This window comes from Carcharhinus amblyrhynchos, unplaced genomic scaffold, assembly GCF_965287045.1.
Source record: "Carcharhinus amblyrhynchos unplaced genomic scaffold, sCarAmb.v2.hapA chromosome_571, whole genome shotgun sequence".
NCBI classification, from domain to species: domain Eukaryota; kingdom Metazoa; phylum Chordata; class Chondrichthyes; order Carcharhiniformes; family Carcharhinidae; genus Carcharhinus; species Carcharhinus amblyrhynchos.
The window spans coordinates 19,591-38,446 of record NW_027650311.1 but is presented as its reverse complement, the minus strand read 5'-3'; the positions used below and the strand labels follow the sequence as shown (position 1 = coordinate 38,446).

Below are 18,856 nucleotides of genomic sequence, written 5' to 3'. Positions count from 1 at the left end.
CATCACGCACAGTGCTGTGGTCAGACACATCAAACATCCTTTATTACTCGGAGTTAACAGGGATGTATCCTCTCCCAATCCCGGAAAGCCCAATCCAGTCACTTAGCACAGGAACTCAAACCAGGCAGGTGTTTTGCTAACTTCGTAACCTGCACATCTTTGGACACTAAGGGGCAATTTAGCATGGCCAATCCACCTAACCTGCACATCTTTGGACACTAAGGGACAATTTAGCATGGCCAATCCACCTAACCCGCACATCTTTACAAAGCAGATTAACGAGCGTTTGTTTCTTTCTGTGTACAGGGGGTGCCCCGCTGCCAATCCGATGCCAGTCTTGAAGAGCAGCTTAAATAGGCTGAGTCCTGCCAAGCTGTATGGGGGGCCCGTGACGTTGCAGAGGGAGATCATACTGGGCAGCAGGATGGCGGTGGCGCCCAACCCTTTTGAGGAGGACATGGTGACCGAGGTGAGTCCTCGTGCGGAGGAGAAGAACCCTTTCTACGAAGAGGAGGAGGAGGAGGAGGAGGAGGGGCCGGAGGTTAGCAACAAGAGCCTGCAACTGGGCGAGCCAAGCTCGCCAAAGAAAGCTGGCGTCGAGAAAGGCGGGACACTGACGTCCTCCTTGAGGAAGGTGTGGGGGCTGGGCAAGAAGAAGGTCAAGTCCCCCACCGAGGAGAGAGGCGAAGAACGGAAGTCGCTGTTGAAACTTTTATCGCCAGCCTCGGACCAGGACTTGCCCTGGAAGAACCAGGAGAGGAAGCATAAAGGCAGGCGGCAGTCGGACGAGCTGGCCTCACCTCCGAAACTCAGCAACGGGCCGGAGAAGGAGACCCCGGTCGCCCCAGAGTCGAAGAAGAAGCTGCTGTTTGCCAAAAGGGACAAGGGCAAAGCTGAGACGCTGCCTGAGCGACAGGAGGACGTCCCCAAAGTCAAGGAGCCCCTGTCAGGTAGGAGGAAACCACCCCCCCTCGAGAGTAACACACAATCCAGCGGGGTCACCATGCAGATCAGGTTTGAGAGTAACGTTTACTCATTCGTCACAAGTAAGGCTTACATTGACACTGCAATGAAGTCACTGTGAAACTCCCCCCCCGTCGCCACATTCCGGCGCGCAGCGAGAAGTATTGCTTCTTGCCCGCCACGCGGACGAAGCATACCGTTCATAGAGAAGGAAAGGGGAGAGCGCGGAATGTAGTGTTACAGTCATAGCTAGGGTGTAGAGAAAGATCAACTTAATGGGAGGCAGGTCCATTCAAAAGTCTGATGGGGAAGAAGCTGTTCTTGAGTCAGTCAGACTCAGACTTTTGTATCCTTTTCCCGATGGGAGAGAGAATGTCCGGGGTGCGTAGGGTCCTTAATTATGCCGGCTGCTTTTCCCGAGGCAGCGGGAAGTGTAGACAGAGTCAGTGGATGGGAGGCTGGTTTGCCTGATGGATTGGGCTACGTTCACCACCTTTTGTAGTTCCTTGTGGTCTTGGGCAGAGCAGGAGCCCAGACCAAAATTGACAAAGGCAGAGAGAGAATTAAGCCCACAACCTCCTCAGAGGGTGGCAGAGAGACAGAAAGGGTGGGAGCATCTCAAACCAATCTCAAATACCTCCTGTGTGAATAGAATCTCCAGTGGGTTAGAGTGCGTGACGCAAAGAGCTCTTGTGGCGCAGTGGGATTAGCATCCCTGCCTCCGAACCGGAAGCTCCAGGTTCGAGTCCCGCCCCAGGATTTGGGGAAGGTGCATTCGCAGCACGGCCAAACAGGTTGTAAATCGTTCCAAACACACCAATGACTGGCGGTAAGAGCGGGAGAGACTGCTGATCAGCCACACTTAATGTGGAGTGGCACCCCTCAAGCAATAAACCCCTGGGTGACAGACTAACCACCTGCTCCAGGAATCAGAGGAAAGTCTGCCTTAGTGCGCCACTACATGCGGTAAGAGACTTGGAACTTAACCGAGTGTCAACCGGATTAGTAGGGTAAATGTGTGGGATTCCGGGAATGGGATCCGGGTGAGATGGTGGTCGGCGCAGACCCGATGGGCCGAACGGCCCCCTTCTGCGCTGACGGCATTCTACGATTCTAAGTCATTAATGTTGATCGGCTCACGTGTGGGCAATGGAGACTGCACTAGGGGACGGTTAACTGCCGAGCTTTTGTTTAAATTCAAACCCGACCAATTCCGATTGGTCGATGGGCAATGCTGAGCGAGATCCGGGATTCTTATTGGGCAGCCCCCATGAGGGCAGGGTGGAAAACCCTTGACAGCATTTCCGCGGGGGTTTTTTTTTCAAATATTGCTTTGCGCTATCCCGTTTCGCGGAACCGAATCTGGAATTTGGTTTTTGCTGCGTCGGCATTAGTTAATCCCTAATGCTTCTTTGCCTCTCTCTGTCTCTGTCGGGTACAGTTCTTGAGATAAACAACCTGATTCAGAAGCGGGAGCTGGTAACCGCCGACAGCCACATCATTGAGTTGGAGGAGGAGTGCGACAGGGTGAAGCAGCAGAGTCCAGAGGGCACCAATGGCAGCAAGGACAGCGGGAGGAAGGAGAAGGACGTGGCCCTCCTCTACGCGGCCCTGGAGAGTGAGCTGAGGAGAATCGTCGCCGAGTCGCTGAGCCAGGACCTCACGGCCCACCTGGGGCAGCTGGTGGAGACCGTCAAGGCGGAGGAGGAGGCGGACAGGGCCTGGGCCCAGCGCGGAGGGGCGCCCGGGGGCCCCGAGGGCGGCAGGCCAAGGGAGCTGAGGAGGAAGTGGAGGGAAGCGGTGAAGAGCTCGGCGGCCGAGAGGCTGTTGCACGGACAGGACCAGGATGGACCCATTAGCCAGTGCTTGAGACACTTCAGAGAGAGGATCGTGAGGGATCTGATCGCGGTGCGCCAGAACCTGCTCCCCGCCTACCCGAAGGATTACGAGGTTTTCAACGTCTACGTGAGGAGCTACCACGAAGAACTGTCTTCCTGCCTCTCCGAGCTAGCCCAGAGGCAATTGGGAATCCAAGATATCTACAGCTTCCTCCAATGGTGCCACAATGATTACTTCAGGTGAGAGGGCTCCCATGCTGCTGAGACATCGCTGGCACAGTGGTTGGCACTGCTGCCTCACAGGGACCCGGGTTCAATTCCAGCCTTGCATCACATTCTCCCTGCATGCATTTCTTCCGAGTGCTCCAGTTTCCTCCCACACTCCAAAGATGTGCAGTTTAGGTGGATTGGCCATGCTAAATTGTCCCTTAGTGTCCAAAGATGTGCAGGTTAGGTGGATTGGCCATGCTAAATTGCCCCTTAGTGTCCAAAGATGTGCAGGTTAGGTGGATTGGCCATGCTAAATTGCCCCTTAGTGTCCAAAGATGTGTAGGTTAGGTGGATTGGCCATGCTAAATTGTCCCTTAATGTCCAAAGATGTGTAGGTTAAGTGGATTGGCCATGCTAAATTGCCCCTTAGCGTCCAAAGATGTGTAGGTTAGGTGGATTGGCCATGCTAAATTGCCCCTTAGTGTCCAAAGATGTGTAGGTTAGGTGGATTGGCCATGCTAAATTGTCCCTTAATGTCCAAAGATGTGTAGGTTAAGTGGATTGGCCATGCTAAATTGCCCCTTAGCGTCCAAAGATGTGCAGGTTAGGTGGATTGGCCATGCTAAATTGCCCCTTAGTGTCCAAAGATGTGTAGGTTAGGTGGATTGGCCATGCTAAATTGTCCCTTAATGTCCAAAGATGTGTAGGTTAAGTGGATTGGCCATGCTAAATTGCCCCTTAGTGTCCAAAGATGTGCAGGTTAGGTGGATTGGCCATGCTAAATTGCCCCTTAGCGTCCAAAGATGTGTAGGTTAGGTGGATTGGCCATGCTAAATTGCCCCTTAGTGTCCAAAGATGTGTAGGTTAGGTGGATTGGCCATGCTAAATTGCCCCTTAGTGTCCAAAGATGTGTAGGTTAGGTGGGTTGGCCTTGCTAAATTGCCCCTTAGTGTCCAAAGATGTGTAGGTTAGGTGGATTGGCCGTGCTAAATTGCCTCTTAGTGTCCAAAGATGTGCAGGTTAGGTGGATTGGCCTTGCTAAATTGCCCCTTAGTGTCCAAAGATGTGTAGGTTAGGTGGATTGGCCGTGCTAAATTGCCTCTTAGTGTCCAAAGATGTGCAGGTTAGGTGGATTGGCCTTGCTAAATTGCCCCTTAGTGTCCAAAGATGTGTAGGTTAGGTGGATTGGCCATGCTAAATTGCTCCTTAGTGTCCAAAGATGTGTAGGTTAGGTGGATTGGCCATGCTAAATTGCCCCTTAGTGTCCAAAGATGTGCAGGTTAGGTGGATTGGCCATGTTAAATTGTCCCTTAGTGTCCAAAGATGTGCAGGTTAGGTGGATTGGCCATGCTAAATTGTCCCTTAGTGTCCAAAGATGTGCGGGTTAGGTGGATTGGCCATGCTAAATTGCCCCTTAGTGTCCAAAGATGTGTAGGTTAGGTGGATTGGCCATGCTAAATTGCCTCTTAGTGTCCAAAGATGTGTAGGTTAGGTGGATTGACCATGCTAAATTGTCCCTTAGTGTCCAAAGATGTGCAGGTTAGGTGGATTGGCCATGCTAAATTACCCCTTAGTGTCCAAAGATATGTAGGTTAGGTGGATTGGCCACGCTAAATTGCCCCTTAGTGTCCAAAGATGTGTAGGTTAGGTGGATTGGCCATGCTAAATTGTCCCTTAGTGTCCAAAGATGTGTAGGTTAGGTGGATTGGCCATGTTAAATTGCCCCTTAGTGTCCAAAGATGTGTAGGTTAGGTGGATTGGCCCTGCTAAATTGCCCCTTAGTGTCCAAAGATGAGTAGGCTAGGTGGATTGGCTATGCTAAATTGCCCCTTAGTGTCCAAAGATGAGTAGGTTAGGTGGATTGGCTATGAAATTTGCGAGGGCAGGGGAGAGGGCCTGGGTAAGATACTCCGTCAATGAGTCAGTGCGGACTCAATGGGCCGAATGGCTTCTTTCTGTACTGTAGGGACTCGATGACTTGCATTTTAATAGCACCTTTCACCAGCTTGGGTTAGATCTTTGCAGCCAATGAAATACTTTCAATGTGTAGTTACTCTGGAGACGTGGGTAATGTACCTTCGAAACGACCTCAAAATCATCACCCCATTAACTGGGGCAGTGATATTGATTGTGGAATAAGTTGCACCTCATTCCCCACCTTAGCGTACCCGAGTTGGATGTCCTTTGCAGGGGAGAGGGCCTGTGACTGGGCACTGCATCGGAGGGTGAGACGGACATTAGTTCATAGAAACCCTACAGTGTGGAAAGAGGCCCTTCGGCCCATCGAGTCTGCACCGAACACAATCCCACCCAGTCCCTACCCCCCTATCCCTACACATTATACCCACTAATCCCCTCTAACCTGCGCATCCCTGGACACCAAGGGGCAATTTCTTAGCACGGCCAATCAACCAAACCCGCACGTCTTTGGAAACCAGAGCACCCGGAGGAAACCCGCGCAGACACGAGGAGAATGTGCAAACTCCACGCACAGGGAGTGACCCGAGCCGGGAATCGAACCCAGGAGCCTGGAGCTGTGTAGCAGCGGTGCTAACCCACTGTGCCACCGTGCCGCCCCTGTGTGGCTCAGTTCTCTGGAGTTTTGTTTGGCAAACCCACGACCTTGTCACCCAAAAGGCTGGACTGTTACTCACTTGGCCACAGCTGACACAACCCTCCTGGTTGGTTCTTTTTTTTGCAGAGATGTGATGGGACACGCCGAGATTATGGCACACATTCGGAAACAGCAGCTGGGACCTCTGTTACCGGCGGAAACGGCTAAGAGGCTGGAAGATGATTGCGTCTCCATGGTGGGGGTAAGCTCAGGGGGCCGCCAGTGTACCCGTCGCGCCCGCCACGGGAATCGCAGCGGGCGAAGTGGTGGACCATGGGAAGGTGCACTGGCTTTGGGCGGAATTTCCTGGTTGCGGGGCGGGGGGCAGTTGCAAAATCCTGCCCCAGGGGCCCCCTCAATCCGGCATTCCGGAGAAAAAGGAAAAAACCTTAATGAGATTGGAATGTACCAGGTTCGAACCTCTCTTCATCGATATGTAATCTCCTTAAAACCGAGAACATTGAGTTCTCCGCTCTCCTCCAACCCGAGCTTCTTGTGAACCCTGAGTGTCCCTGTTTACATCAGCGGGGACCAAGTAGAAAGGGTCGAGAGCTTCAAGTTTTCAGGTGTCCAGATCACCAACAACCTGTCCTGGTCCCCCCCCTGTGCCAACACTATAGTTAAGAAAGCCCCACCAACGCCTCTACTTTCTCAGAAGGCTAAGGAAACTTGGCAAGTCAGCTACGACTCTCACCAACTTTTACAGATGCACCATAGAAAGCATCCTTTCTGGTTGTATCACAGCTTGGTATGGGCTCCTGCTCTGCCCAAGACTGCAAGGAACTACAAAGGGTGGTGAATGTAGCCCAATCCATCACTCAAACCAGCCTCTCATCCATTGACTCTGTCTACACTTCCCACTGCCTGGGCAAAGCAGCCAGCATAGTTAAGGACCCCACGCACCCCGGACATTCTCTCTTCCACCTTCTTCCGTTGGGACAAAGATACAAAAGTCTGAGGTCACGTACCAACCAACTCAAGAACAGTTTCTTCCCTGCTGCTGTCAGACTTTTGAATGGACCTACCTCGCACTAAGTTGATCTTTCTCTACACCCTAGCTGTGACTGTAACACTACATTCTGGACCCTCTCCTTTCCTTCTCAATGAACAGTATGCTTTGTATACTGTGCAGGAAACAATAAGTTTCACTGTATGTTAATACATGTGACAATAATAAATCAAATCAAATTTTAATCTTTTAAACATTAGTAGCCCTAAGCTCTGGAATTCCCTCTCTAAACCTCACCGACTCTCTCCTTCACCCACGCTCATTAGAACCTCCCTTTTTGACCAAACCTGTCTGTTGAGGTCAGTCAGGCCCATGAAGGTGGCCTCTTGGAGTATGAGCTCCCTGATTAAGGTAGCGATTGCCTGCCAATCAGGAAGCCTCACCTACCCGGGTTCGATTCCCGGCTTGGGTCACTGTCTGTGCAGAGTCTGCATGTTCTCCCCGTGTCTGCGTGGGTTTCCTCCCACAGTCCGAAAGACGTGCTGGCGAGGTGCTAAATTCTCCCTCGGTGTACCCAAACAGGCGGCGAAGTGTGACGACTGGGGGGGTTTTCACAGTAACTTCATTGCAGCGTTAATGTCAGCATTAGTGACTAATAAATAAACTATATAAATATAGGAGTGGCAGGTCCACTGACATCCAGATTTTGACCGTATACCTGAAGCACTTTTATGATTGGAATTGAGTTTGTAAAGGGTGGCACAGTGGTTAGCACTGCTGCCTCACAGCGCCAGGGTCCAGGATTCGATTCCTGGCTTGGGTCACTGTCCGTGTGGAGTTTGCACATTCTCCCCGTGTCTGCGTGGGGTTCCTCCGGGTGCTCCAGTTTCCCCCCACAGTCCAAAGATGTGTGGGTTAGGTGGATTGACCATGTTAAATTGCCCCTTAGTGTCAGGGGGACTAGCTAGGTTAAATGCATGGGTTATGGGGATAGGGCTTGGGGGAATTTGTGATTAGTGTAGATGTGATGGGCCCAATAGCCTTCTCCTGCACCGTAGGGATTCTATAATTCCTCTACGAAATAGCTGAGGTTACGAGGATAGGGCCTGGGGTGGGATTGTGGTTGGTGCAGACATGATGGGCCGAATGGGCTCCTTGCACTGTAGGGATTCTATATCATGTAAATAAAGGGAATCTGGTGTAGGCGTACCGGCCTCTGAGGATTTCACTATCCTGATATCTCCACATGTGGCCCAATGTCAAATTTCATTTGATAAGTTTCCATTATCCACTGAGGCTACATAGATTAAGGTTCTTGTTGTATTTGGGGCAATTATTGAGTCCCTCCCGCACACAATGATAATGAGTAACATTCCCGTCATTGGGAAGAGTAACATTCCCCATCGTTGGGAAGAGTAACATTCCTCATCATTGGGAAGAGTAACATTCCCCATCACTGGGAAGGGTAACGTTCCTCGTCATTGGAAAGAGTAACAGTCCCCGTCATTGGGAAGAGTAACATTCCCCATCATTGGGAAGAGTAACATTCCTCGTCATTGGGAAGAGTAACATTCCTCGTCATTGGGAAGAGTAACATTCCCGTCATTCGGAAGAGTAACATTCCCCATCACTGGGAAGGTTAACATTCCTCGTCATTGGAAAGAGTAACATTCCCCGTCATTGGGAAGAGTAACATTCCCGTCATCGGGAAGAGTAACATTCCCCGTCATTGGGAAAAGCAACATTCCCTGTCATTGGGAAGAGCAACATTCCCCATTATTGGGAAGAGTAACATTCCCCGTCATTGGGAAGAGTAACATTCCCCGTCATTGGGAAGAGCAACATTCCCCGTCATTGGGAAGAGCAACATTCCTCATCATTGGAAAGAGTAACATTCCCCGTCATTGGGAAGAGTAACATTCCCCATTATTGGGAAGAATAACATTCCCCATTATTGGGAAGAGCAGCATTCCCCATTATTGGGAAGAATAACATTCCCCGTCATTGGGAAGAGCAACATTCCCCGTCATTGGGAAGAGCAACATTCCCCATTTATTGGGAAGAATAACATTCCCCGTCACCGGGAAGAGTAACATTCCCCGTCACTGGGAAGAGTAACATTCCCCCTCATTGGGAAGAGTAACATTCCCGTCATTGAGAAGAGTAACATCCCCCGTCATTGGGAAAAGTAACGTTCCTCATCACTGGGATGAGTAACATCCCCCGTCACTGGGAGGAGTAACGTTCCTGTCATTGGGAAGAGTAACATTCCCGTCATTGGGAAGAGTAACATTCCCGTCATTAGGAAGAGTAAAATTTCCCATCATTGGGAAGAGTAACATTCCCGTCATTGGGAAGAGTAACATTCCCATCATCGGGAGGAGTAACATTCCCATCATTGGGAAGAGTAACATTCCCGTCATTGGGAAGAGTAGCATTCCCCATTATTGGGAAGAGTAACATTTCCCATCATTGGGAAGAGTAACACTCCCATCATTGGGAAGAGTAACATTCCCGTCATTGGGAAGAGTAACACTCCCATCATTGGGAAGAGTAACATTCCTCGTCATTGGGAAGAGTAACATTCCCCAGATCTCTCCTTGTCTTTGGAATGCCATTCCTTATCATTCTCACCCTTCACCTTTCCCCGAGTGAAATGATGCATCTAACTGTTTCCTTTGTCTCTCAAAGACGCAGATTAAAGATAGCATGAAGCAGGAACTCACTGAGGAACAGAAGAAGTGGAACCAGGGAAATGAAATATTTCATTCGGAGTTGGCCAACAGGGTGATCCAGGTAATGCCATTTGTCTTGGATGCAACAGTGGGAGACAGGGAGAAACTCTTCCCTCCACGTATAGGTCAAACTTGAATTAGAGCGGACCACACGGTCTACGGATTAGAGCTTTCCCTGTTCAGTTGGAAATGAGGAGACATTTTCTTCTCTGAGCGCTGTTAGCCACTTGTTGTATCAATCCTTGGCACTGTGGGTCAGAGCAACGATTCCAGATGGCAGCTCACCACCTCCTTCACAAGGGCAACTCGGAATGGGCAATAAATGCTGGCCCAGCCAGCGATGCCCGTGCCCCCCGAATTAATAAAAATAAAACTCAATTTAAAAGTTCTACTGAACATGTTTTGTGTGCTTTTTTCTCCCTCAGCTCCTGACGGTACATGTTGAAAAGTCTGCTGCCACCACAGAGGAACTGGGGACCCGAGTTGCTCTCTGCTGCCTCTGCTGCCTGGCTGACTTCCTGCACAGGTATTTGCCCCAAAGCGCGCTGCGCAGGATGGTACAGAGTCCCGGGTTCAGTTCTGGAGTCGGGTGACCATTTGTGCGGAGTTTGCACGTTCTCTCTGTGTCTGTGTGGGTTTCCTCCAGGTGCTCCGGTTTCCTCCCACAGTCCAAAGATGTGCAGGTTGGCCATGCTAACTTGTCCCTTAGGGTCCAAAGATGTATAGGTTAGGTGGATTGGCCAAGCTAAATTACCCCTTAGTGTCCAAAGATGTGCAGGTTAGATGGATTGGCCATGCTAACTTGTCCCTTAGGGGTCCAAAGATGTATAGGTTAGGTGGATTGGCCATGCTAAATTGCCCCTTAGTGTCCAAAGATGTGCGGGTTAGGTGGATTGGCCATGCTAAATTGTCCCTTAGTGTCCAAAGATGTACAGGTTAAGTGGATTGGCATGCTAAATTGCCCCTCAATGTCCAAAGATGTGCAGGTTAGGTGGATTGGCCATGCTAAATTGCCCCTTAGTGTCCAAAGATGTGCGGGTTAGGTGGATTGGCCATGCTAAATTGTCCCTTAGTGTCCAAAGATGTACAGGTTAAGTGGATTGGCCATGCTAAATTGCCCCTCAATGTCCAAAGATGTGCAGGTTAGGTGGATTGGCCATGCTAAATTGCCCCTTAGTGTCCAAAGATGTGCGGGTTAGGTGGATTGGCCATGCTAAATTGCCCCTTAGTGTCCAAAGATGTACAGGTTAAGTGGATTGGCCATGCTAAATTGCCGCTTAGTGTCCAAAGATGTGTGGGTTAAGTGGATTGGCCATGCTAAATTGTCTCTTAGTGTCCAAAGATGTGCAGGTTAGGTGGATTGGCCCGTGCTAAATTGCCCCTTAGTGTCAGGGGGACTAGCAGGGTCAATATGTGGGGTTACGAGGATAATGCCCGGCTGGGATTGTGGTCGGTGCAGACACGATGGGCTGAATGGCCTCCTTCTGCACTGTAGGGATTCTATGTTTCTATATTAAGTCAAATTTATTGATTAGTCAGAGGTAACACTGCAATGAAGTTACTGCGAAAATCCCCTAGTCGCCACACTCCGGCGCCTGTTCAGGTACACTGAGGGAGAATTTAGCATGGACAGTGCGCCCAAACCAGCATGTATTTCGGAATGTGGGAGGAAACTGGAGCACCCTGAGGAAACCCATGCAGACACGGGGAGAACATGCATACTCCGCACAGACTGTCACCCCAGGCCTCACGCACGTCTGGCCATATCCAGCCCCATTATCCCACCTGCCCCCCCCCCCCCCCCCCCCCGAAATGAGAAGCCACTCAAGGGGCAATTAGGAATGGACAATAAATGCTGGCCCATGTCCCATGAATGAGGTAGCCAATTTGCGCACAGCAAGATCCCACAAACAAGAATGTGGGAATGACCAGATAATCTGTATTTTGGGACATCGGTTGAATATTGGTCCCAAGACACCAGCACGTGCTAAATTCTCCCTCAGTGTTACCCGAACAGGCACCAGAGTGTGGCGACTGGGGGATTTTTCTCTTCATCGCCGTGTTAATGTAAACTTACTTGTGACACTGATTAAAAAAAACTCCAAACTTTTTAAACTTTGAACTTTAAACCTCTCGTCGTATCCTTCCCCACCTAAAAACAATACTGCAAGAGTATCTCATTGGTTGCTAAACTCTTTGAGATGGCTTTGGAAAGGACGGCACGGTAGCACAGTGGGTTAGCACTGCTGCTTCATCGCTCCAGGGTCCTGGGTTCAATTCCTGGCTCGGGCCACTGTCTGTGTGGTGTTTGCACATTCTCCTCGTGTCTGCGTGGGTTTGCTCCAGTTTCCTCCCACAGTCCAAAGAATGTGCAGGTTAGGTAGATTGGCCATGCTAAGAAACTGTCCCTTAGTGTCCAGGGATGTGCAGGTTAGAGGGATTATTGGGTGGGATATGGGAATGGGGCCTGGGTGGGATTGTGTTCAGTGCAGACTCGATGGGACGAAGGGCCTCTTTCTGCACTGTAGGTTCTATGAAACATGATATACAAATTCAAGTCCTCCTCTGTTTTGTTCATATCGTTCCAAATATTCCCTTCACACGCTCAGGTCTCATTATCCTACAGCGGATAGGAAAGGAATGTTCTGAAAGACTTGCTTGGGCAGGGAATGCATTCTGTGCAGAGACGGGCAACTAAGTTATGTAGTGTTTATTTGGCAAGGAAACAGTCTTGGTCAAAAGCCAAGCCATGAAGCAGAGTATTGACAAGAACTGGAGGGAAACGTGCATTGAAAAATAGCCAATTTGTCAAAGAAAGAGGGAAGGTTTGAATGAGCTGGAGCCATTTCTGCAGCTCTTGAGCTGGAGGGTGGGGACATTGGGTTACCGAATGCTTTGTTAGAGAAAGGATCTTATTACAATAGGCAGCAGTGTGCACCAACTACAAGATGCACTGCAACAATTCACCAAAGATCTTTAGACAGTACCTTCCAAAGCCACGACCACATGCATCCAGAAGGATGAGGGGCAGCAGATACCTGGGAACACCTAGAAGTTCCCCTCCAAGCCACTCACCATCCTGACTTGGATATACCCAACCTACACAGACACTAAGGGGCAATTAAACATGGCCAATCCACCTAACCTATGCATCTTTGGACACTAAGGGGCAATTTAGCATGGCCAATCCACCTAACCTATGCATCTTTGGACACTAAGGGGCAATTTAGCATGGCCAATCCACCTAACCTACGCATCTTTGGACACTAAGGGGCAATTTAGCATGGCCAATCCACCTAACCTGCACATCTTTGGACACTAAGGGGCAATTTAGCATGGCCAATCCACCCTAACCTGCACATCTTTGAACACTAAGGGGCAATTTAGCATGGCCAGTCCACCTAACCTGCACATCTTTGGACACCAAGGGACAATTTAGCATGGCCAATCCACCTAACCCACACATCTTTGGACACTGAGGGACAGTTTAGCATGGCCAATCCACCTAACCTACACATCTTTGGACACTAAGGAGCAATTTGGCACGGCCAATCCACCTAACCTACACATCTTTGGACTCTAAGGGACAATTTAGCATGGCCAATCCACCTAACCAGCACGTTTTTGGACTGTGGGAGGAAACCGGAGCACCCGGAGGAAACCCATGCAGACATGAGGAGAACGTGCGGACTCTGCACAGACTGTCACCTGAGGCCTCACGCACTTCTGGTGTGTCTAACCCCTTCCACAACTGAGGATTTCAATGTATCATCAGTTCACAGATACAGGAACTCCCAGGCCATATCCAGCCCCATTATCCAAACGCAACAGCCCACCCCCTTCGAAATGACCAAAAAAAAAGCCACTCAAGGGGCAATTAGGGATGGACAATAAATGCTGGCCCAGTGATGGGCTGGACAATAAATGCTGGCCCAGTGATGGGATGGACAATAAATGCTGGCCCAGTGATGCCCATGTGCCATGCATAAGGTAGCCAATTGTGCACAGCAAGATCCCATAAACAAGACTGTGAGGATGACCAGATAATCTGTATTTTTGGGGAGTTGGTTGAGGGGTGAATGTTAGTCCCAGGACACTCGGGAAGAACACCTCCCTCCCCACACAACCCATTCCATGGGATCTTGCAACCCAGCCACACCTGGCTCTTTAGCACTGTGCTTGCTGGGGTGTGAGCCATGATGTGGAGATGCCAGCGTTGGACCGGAGTGGGCACAGTAAGAAGTCTCACGACACCAGGTTAAAGCCCAACGAGTTTATCTGGAATCACAAGTTTTCGGAGTGGGGAGTTGGGTTCACAAACAGGGCACATATGGACAGAGACACAATTGCAAGATAATGGTTGGGATGCGAGTGTTTACGGGTAACCAAGTCTTTACAGGTACAGGCAGTGCGAGTGGAGAGAGAGAGAATCACAGGTTAAAGAGGCATGGGTTGTCTCAAGCCAGGACAGCTAGTAGGATTTTGTAACCCCAGGTCAGCTGGCGGGGGTTACACATAGTGTCACAGGAACCCTCAACCAGAATCTTGGGTTCTAATCAATAATAAAGCCAAACAAACTTCTTTCCCCGCAGAGTGGGGAGAATGTGGAACCCTCTTCCACTGGGAGTTTATTCATTCATGGGATGTGGACATTAATGGCTGGGCCAACATTCATTGCCCATCCCTAGTTGCCCTTAGAGGGCACTTAAGAGTCAACTAATAGCTCTGGAGTCACATGTAGGCCAGACTGGGTAAGGACGGCAGATTTCCTTCCCTAAAGGAACATTAGTGAACCAGATGAGGGTTTTTAGCAGTCTGAACAAACTAGCAATCTGTTTCGGATTTATTTAGTCAATTAAATTTAACTCCACCCGATCAACGTGGTGGGATTTGAATGGATGGCTTTGGAGTGTGGGAGGAAACCCACGCAGACACGGGGAGAACATGCAAACCCCACACAGACAGTGACCCCGAGGCCGGAATCGAACCCGGGTCCCTGGAGCCGTGAGGCAGCAGCGCTGACCGCTGTGCCGCTCATAATCATGGCTGTGCCAAGAAAATAATGTACAAGTGCCAACGTAGCGGGTCATCGACTGAGAGGTGACCTCTGGATCTTAGGATAGACGGACGGGCAGATGGAGGCAGATTGAATCCATTGCCACTTATCTCAGTCCTGGTCTCTTTAAAATTCAGTTCCTTCAGTTCACACTACGCTGGGTTCTGAGGTTATTTCGCTCATTGTTCTGACGCTTTGTCCTGTTTGCCCAGGCTAACATTGAGCATTGTTGGTTATGCGCCTGGCTAAATCCTTTGCCCAGTGACCTGTGAGATTCACTTCAAATGCAGAGTCTTGGAAGTCACAGGCCATTGTGCCCATTGGGTGCATGCTAGCCCATTGTAGATCATCCAGTTAGTCTACGCCCATAGTCCCGCAACTTTACTTCCCTCTATTGTCTCTCCAATTTCCTTATCCCTATCACAAACTATTTCCACCAGCTGTGTAGACAACTCAACAACTTGGGATCCATACAGCATGTTTAACACAGTAACACAGCCCGACACACCTTCTAATCAACCCCTGTGACTCTCATAGAAATCATAGAAACCCGACAGTACAGAAAGAGGCCATTCGGCCTATCGAGTCTGCACTGACCACAATCCCACCCAGGCCCTACCCCCATATCCCTACATATTTTACCCACTAATCCCTCTAACCCACGCATCTCAGGGCACTAAGGGGCAATTTAGCGTGGCCAATCAACCTAACCTGCACATCTTGGGACTGTGGGAGGAAACCGGAGCACCCGGAGGAAACCCACGCAGACACAAGGAGAATGTGCAAGCAGACCGTGACCCGGGAATCGAACCCGGGTCCCTGGAGCTGTGAAGCAGCAGTGCTAACCACTGTGCTACTGAGCCGCCCACCCCTAGTTGCCCACTCTGGGCTTGATGGAATCTCCAATTTTTACAGATGCACCATAGAAATCATTCGTTCGGGATGTATCACAGCTTGGAGGGCAGCAGGGGACATGCCCCTGTCTACATCAAACAGGGATAAAGTGGAAATGGTTCAGAGCTTTACATTTCTAGGTGCCCAGATCACCAACAACCTGTCCTGGTTCCCCAATGCTGACTCTATAGTTCAGAAAGCCCCACCAACGCCTCTACTTTCTCAGAAGACTAAGGAAATTTGGCATGTCCGCTACGACTATCACCAACTTTTACAGATGTACCATAGAAAGCATTCTTTCTGGTTGTATCACAGCTTGGTCTGGGCTCCTGCTCTGCCCAAGACTGCAAGGAACTACAAAGTGTCGTGAACGTAGCCCAATCCATCACACAAACCAAACTCCCATCCATTGACTCTGTCTACACTTCCCGCTGCCTCGGCAAAGCAGCCAGCATAATTAAGGATCCCACACACTCGGACATTCTCTCTTCCACCTTCTTCCGTTGGGAAAAAGGTACAAAAGTCTGAGGTCACGTACCAACCGACTCAAGAGCTGCTTCTTCCCTGCTGCTGTCAGACCTTTGAATGGACCTACCTCGCATTAAGTTGATCTTTCTCTACACCCTAGCTATGACTGTAACACTACATTCTGCACTCTCTCCTTTCCTGCTCCCTTATTTACTTGATCAGTGGTATGCCTTGTCTGTGTAGCAAAGCAGGAAACAATACTTTTCACTGTATCCCAACATATTTTAAAGTTTATTTATTAATGTCACAAGTAGGCAAACAGTAACACTGCAATTAAGTTACTGTGAATGTCCCCTAGTCACCACGCTCTGGCACCTGTTCGGGTAACACTGATGGAGGATTTAGCACCTCACCATCACGTCTTTCAGAGTGTGGGAGGAAACCGGAGCGTCTGGAGGAAACCCACGCAGACGTGGGGAGAACATGCAGTCTCCACACAGACCCAAGCCAGGAATCGATCCCGGGTCCCGGGCGCTGGCAAGCAGCAGTGCTAACCACTGTGCCACCCTGCACTCCAGACTCTGACCTAGTACCTGAAGGAGTGGAGCGGAGTTAGTCAATGAAGGGGAACCTGGTGATGGGACATCGGCCTCTGAGGAGTCATTTCAAGAGCGTTCCCCTGGGTATCTGGGTTAACAGATCAGCAAAAGTACCAGTACACCACAGCCTCCCTAATTAACAATACCTCATTCCTCCACTATCCTGTTATCACACTTAGTTGACATATCTCAGCAATCTCAAAGCACAATCGTCTACACATTCCTCCTCAATCTGTCCAATCGAACATTCTGAAGACTGACCTGATCCCAATCTCTCTTGTTTTTCCTTGTTGTTTCTTTGCAGATTTCAGGAAAGCGCGCTGGGATTTTATGAACAAAGATACGAGAATTCTGGCATCTCCGAACGGCGAGTCCCTCAGACGATTGCACTTGTCAACGTCTGCCCTGCCTTCAGGTAACTCTACATCTCCACCCGCACACGCGTGACCAGGAGGTCTGTGCTTCAATAAGGGAGGCACGGTAGCACAGTGGTTAGCACAGCTGCCTTACAACTCCAGGGACCCAGGTTCGATTCCTGGGTTTGGGCCGCTGTCTGTGTGGAGTTTGCACATTCTCCCCGTGTCTGCATGGGTTTCCATCCACAGTCCAAAAATGTGTAGGTTAGGTGGATTGGCCATGCTAAATCGCCCCTTAGTGTCCAAAGATGTGCAGGTTAGGTGGATTGGCCATGCTAAATTGTCCCTTAGTAACCAAAGATGTGCAGGTTAGGTAGATTGGCCATGCTAAATTGCCCCTAAGGAATCAAAGATGTGCAGGTTAGGTGGATTGGCCATACTAAATCGCCCCTTAGTGTCCAAAGATGTGCAGGTTAGGTGGATTGGCCATACTAAATCGCCCCTTAGTGTCCAAAGATGTGCAGGTTAGGTGGATTGGCCATGCTAAATTGCCCCTTAGTGTCCAAAGATGTGCAGGTTAGGTGGATTGGCCATGCTAAATCGCCCCTTAGTGTCCAAAGATGTGCAGGTTAGGTGGATTGGCCATACTAAATCGCCCCTTAGTGTCCAAAGATGTGCAGGTTAGGTGGATTGGCCATGCTAAATTGCCCCTTAGTGTCCAAAGATGTGCAGGTTAGGTGGATTGGCCATGCTAAATTGTCCCTTAGTGTCCAAAGATGTGTAGGTTAGGTGGGTTGGCCATGCTAAATTGTCCCTTAGTGTCCAAAGATGTGCAGGTTAGGTGGATTGGCCATGCTAAATTGCCCCTTAGTGTCCAAAGATGTGCAGGTTAGGTGGATTGGCCACGCTAAATTGCCCCTTAGTGTCCAAAGATGTGCAGGTTAGGTGGGTTGGCCATGCTAAATTGTCCCTTAGTGTCCAAAGATGTGTAGGTTAGGTGGGTTGGCCATGCTAAATTGCCCCTTAATGACCAAAGATGTGCAGGTTAGGTGGATTGGCCATGCTAAATTGTCCCTTAGTGTCCAAAGATGTGTAGGTTAGGTGGATTGGCCATGCTAAATTGCCCCTTAATGACCAAAGATGTGCAGGTTAGGTGGATTGGCCATGCTAAATTGTCCCTTAGTGTCCAAAGATGTGCAGGTTAGGTGGATTGGCCATGCTAAATTGCCCCTTAGTGTCCAAAGATGTGCAGGTTAGGTGGATTGGCCATGCTAAATTGTCCCTTAGTGTCCAAAGATGTGTAGGTTAGGTGGATTGGCCATGCTAAATTGCCCCTTAATGACCAAAGATGTGCAGGTTAGGTGGATTGGCCATGCTAAATTGTCCCTTAGTGTCCAAAGATGTGCAGGTTAGGTGGATTGGCCATGCTAAATTGCCCCTTAGTGTCCAAAGATGTGTAGGTTAGGTGGATTGGCCATGCTAAATTGCCCCTTAATGACCAAAGATGTGCAGGTTAGGTGGATTGGCCATGCTAAATTGTCCCTTAGTGTCCAAAGATGTGTAGGTTAGGTGGATTGGCCATGCTAAATTGCCCCTTAATGACCAAAGATGTGCAGGTTAGGTGGATTGGCCATGCTAAATTGTCCCTTAGTGTCCAAAGATGTGCAGGTTAGGTGGATTGGCCATGCTAAATTGCCCCTTAGTGTCCAAAGATGTGTAGGTTAGGTGGATTGGCCATGCTAAATTGCCCCTTAATGACCAAAGATGTGCAGGTTAGGTGGATTGGCCATGCTAAATTGTCCCTTAGTGTCCAAAGATGTGCAGGTTAGGCGGATTGGCCATGCTAAATCGCCCCTTAGTGTCCAAAGATGTGTAGGTTAGGTGGGTTGGCCACGCTAAATTACCCCTTAGAGTCCAAAGATGGTGGGAGGAAACCGGAGCACTCGGAGAAAACCCATGCAGACACGGGGAGAACGTGCAAACTCTACACAGACAGTGACCAAACCAGGGATCGAATCCAGATCCCTGGCGCTGTGAGGCAGCAGTGTTGTCCACTGATTCCAAAATAAACCTGTTGGACTTTAAGCTGGTGTTGTGAGACTTCTTACTGTGCCCACCGCAGTCCAACGCTGGCATCTCCACATCATTGTGTAGATGGTACACACTCTCAGGGG

At 49.7% G+C, this 18,856-nt stretch overlaps 1 protein-coding gene across 3 annotated transcripts in view; it reads left to right on the top strand.

Annotated features, from left to right (window-relative positions):
• Window positions 1–18,856, top strand: part of LOC145339618 (exocyst complex component 3-like protein 2) — a 50,396-nt gene that overhangs the window by 16,478 nt on the left and 15,062 nt on the right. For all 3 annotated transcript variants that reach the window (XM_080184116.1, XM_080184115.1, XM_080184117.1), the window contains exons 2-7: window positions 307–950; window positions 2,405–3,041; window positions 5,713–5,827; window positions 9,266–9,370; window positions 9,735–9,835; window positions 16,631–16,741. In XM_080184116.1, the coding sequence (XP_080040242.1) occupies window positions 329–950; window positions 2,405–3,041; window positions 5,713–5,827; window positions 9,266–9,370; window positions 9,735–9,835; window positions 16,631–16,741 (1,691 nt within the window). In that variant the 5' untranslated portion in view covers window positions 307–328. The remainder of the gene's footprint in view (window positions 1–306; window positions 951–2,404; window positions 3,042–5,712; window positions 5,828–9,265; window positions 9,371–9,734; window positions 9,836–16,630; window positions 16,742–18,856) is intronic.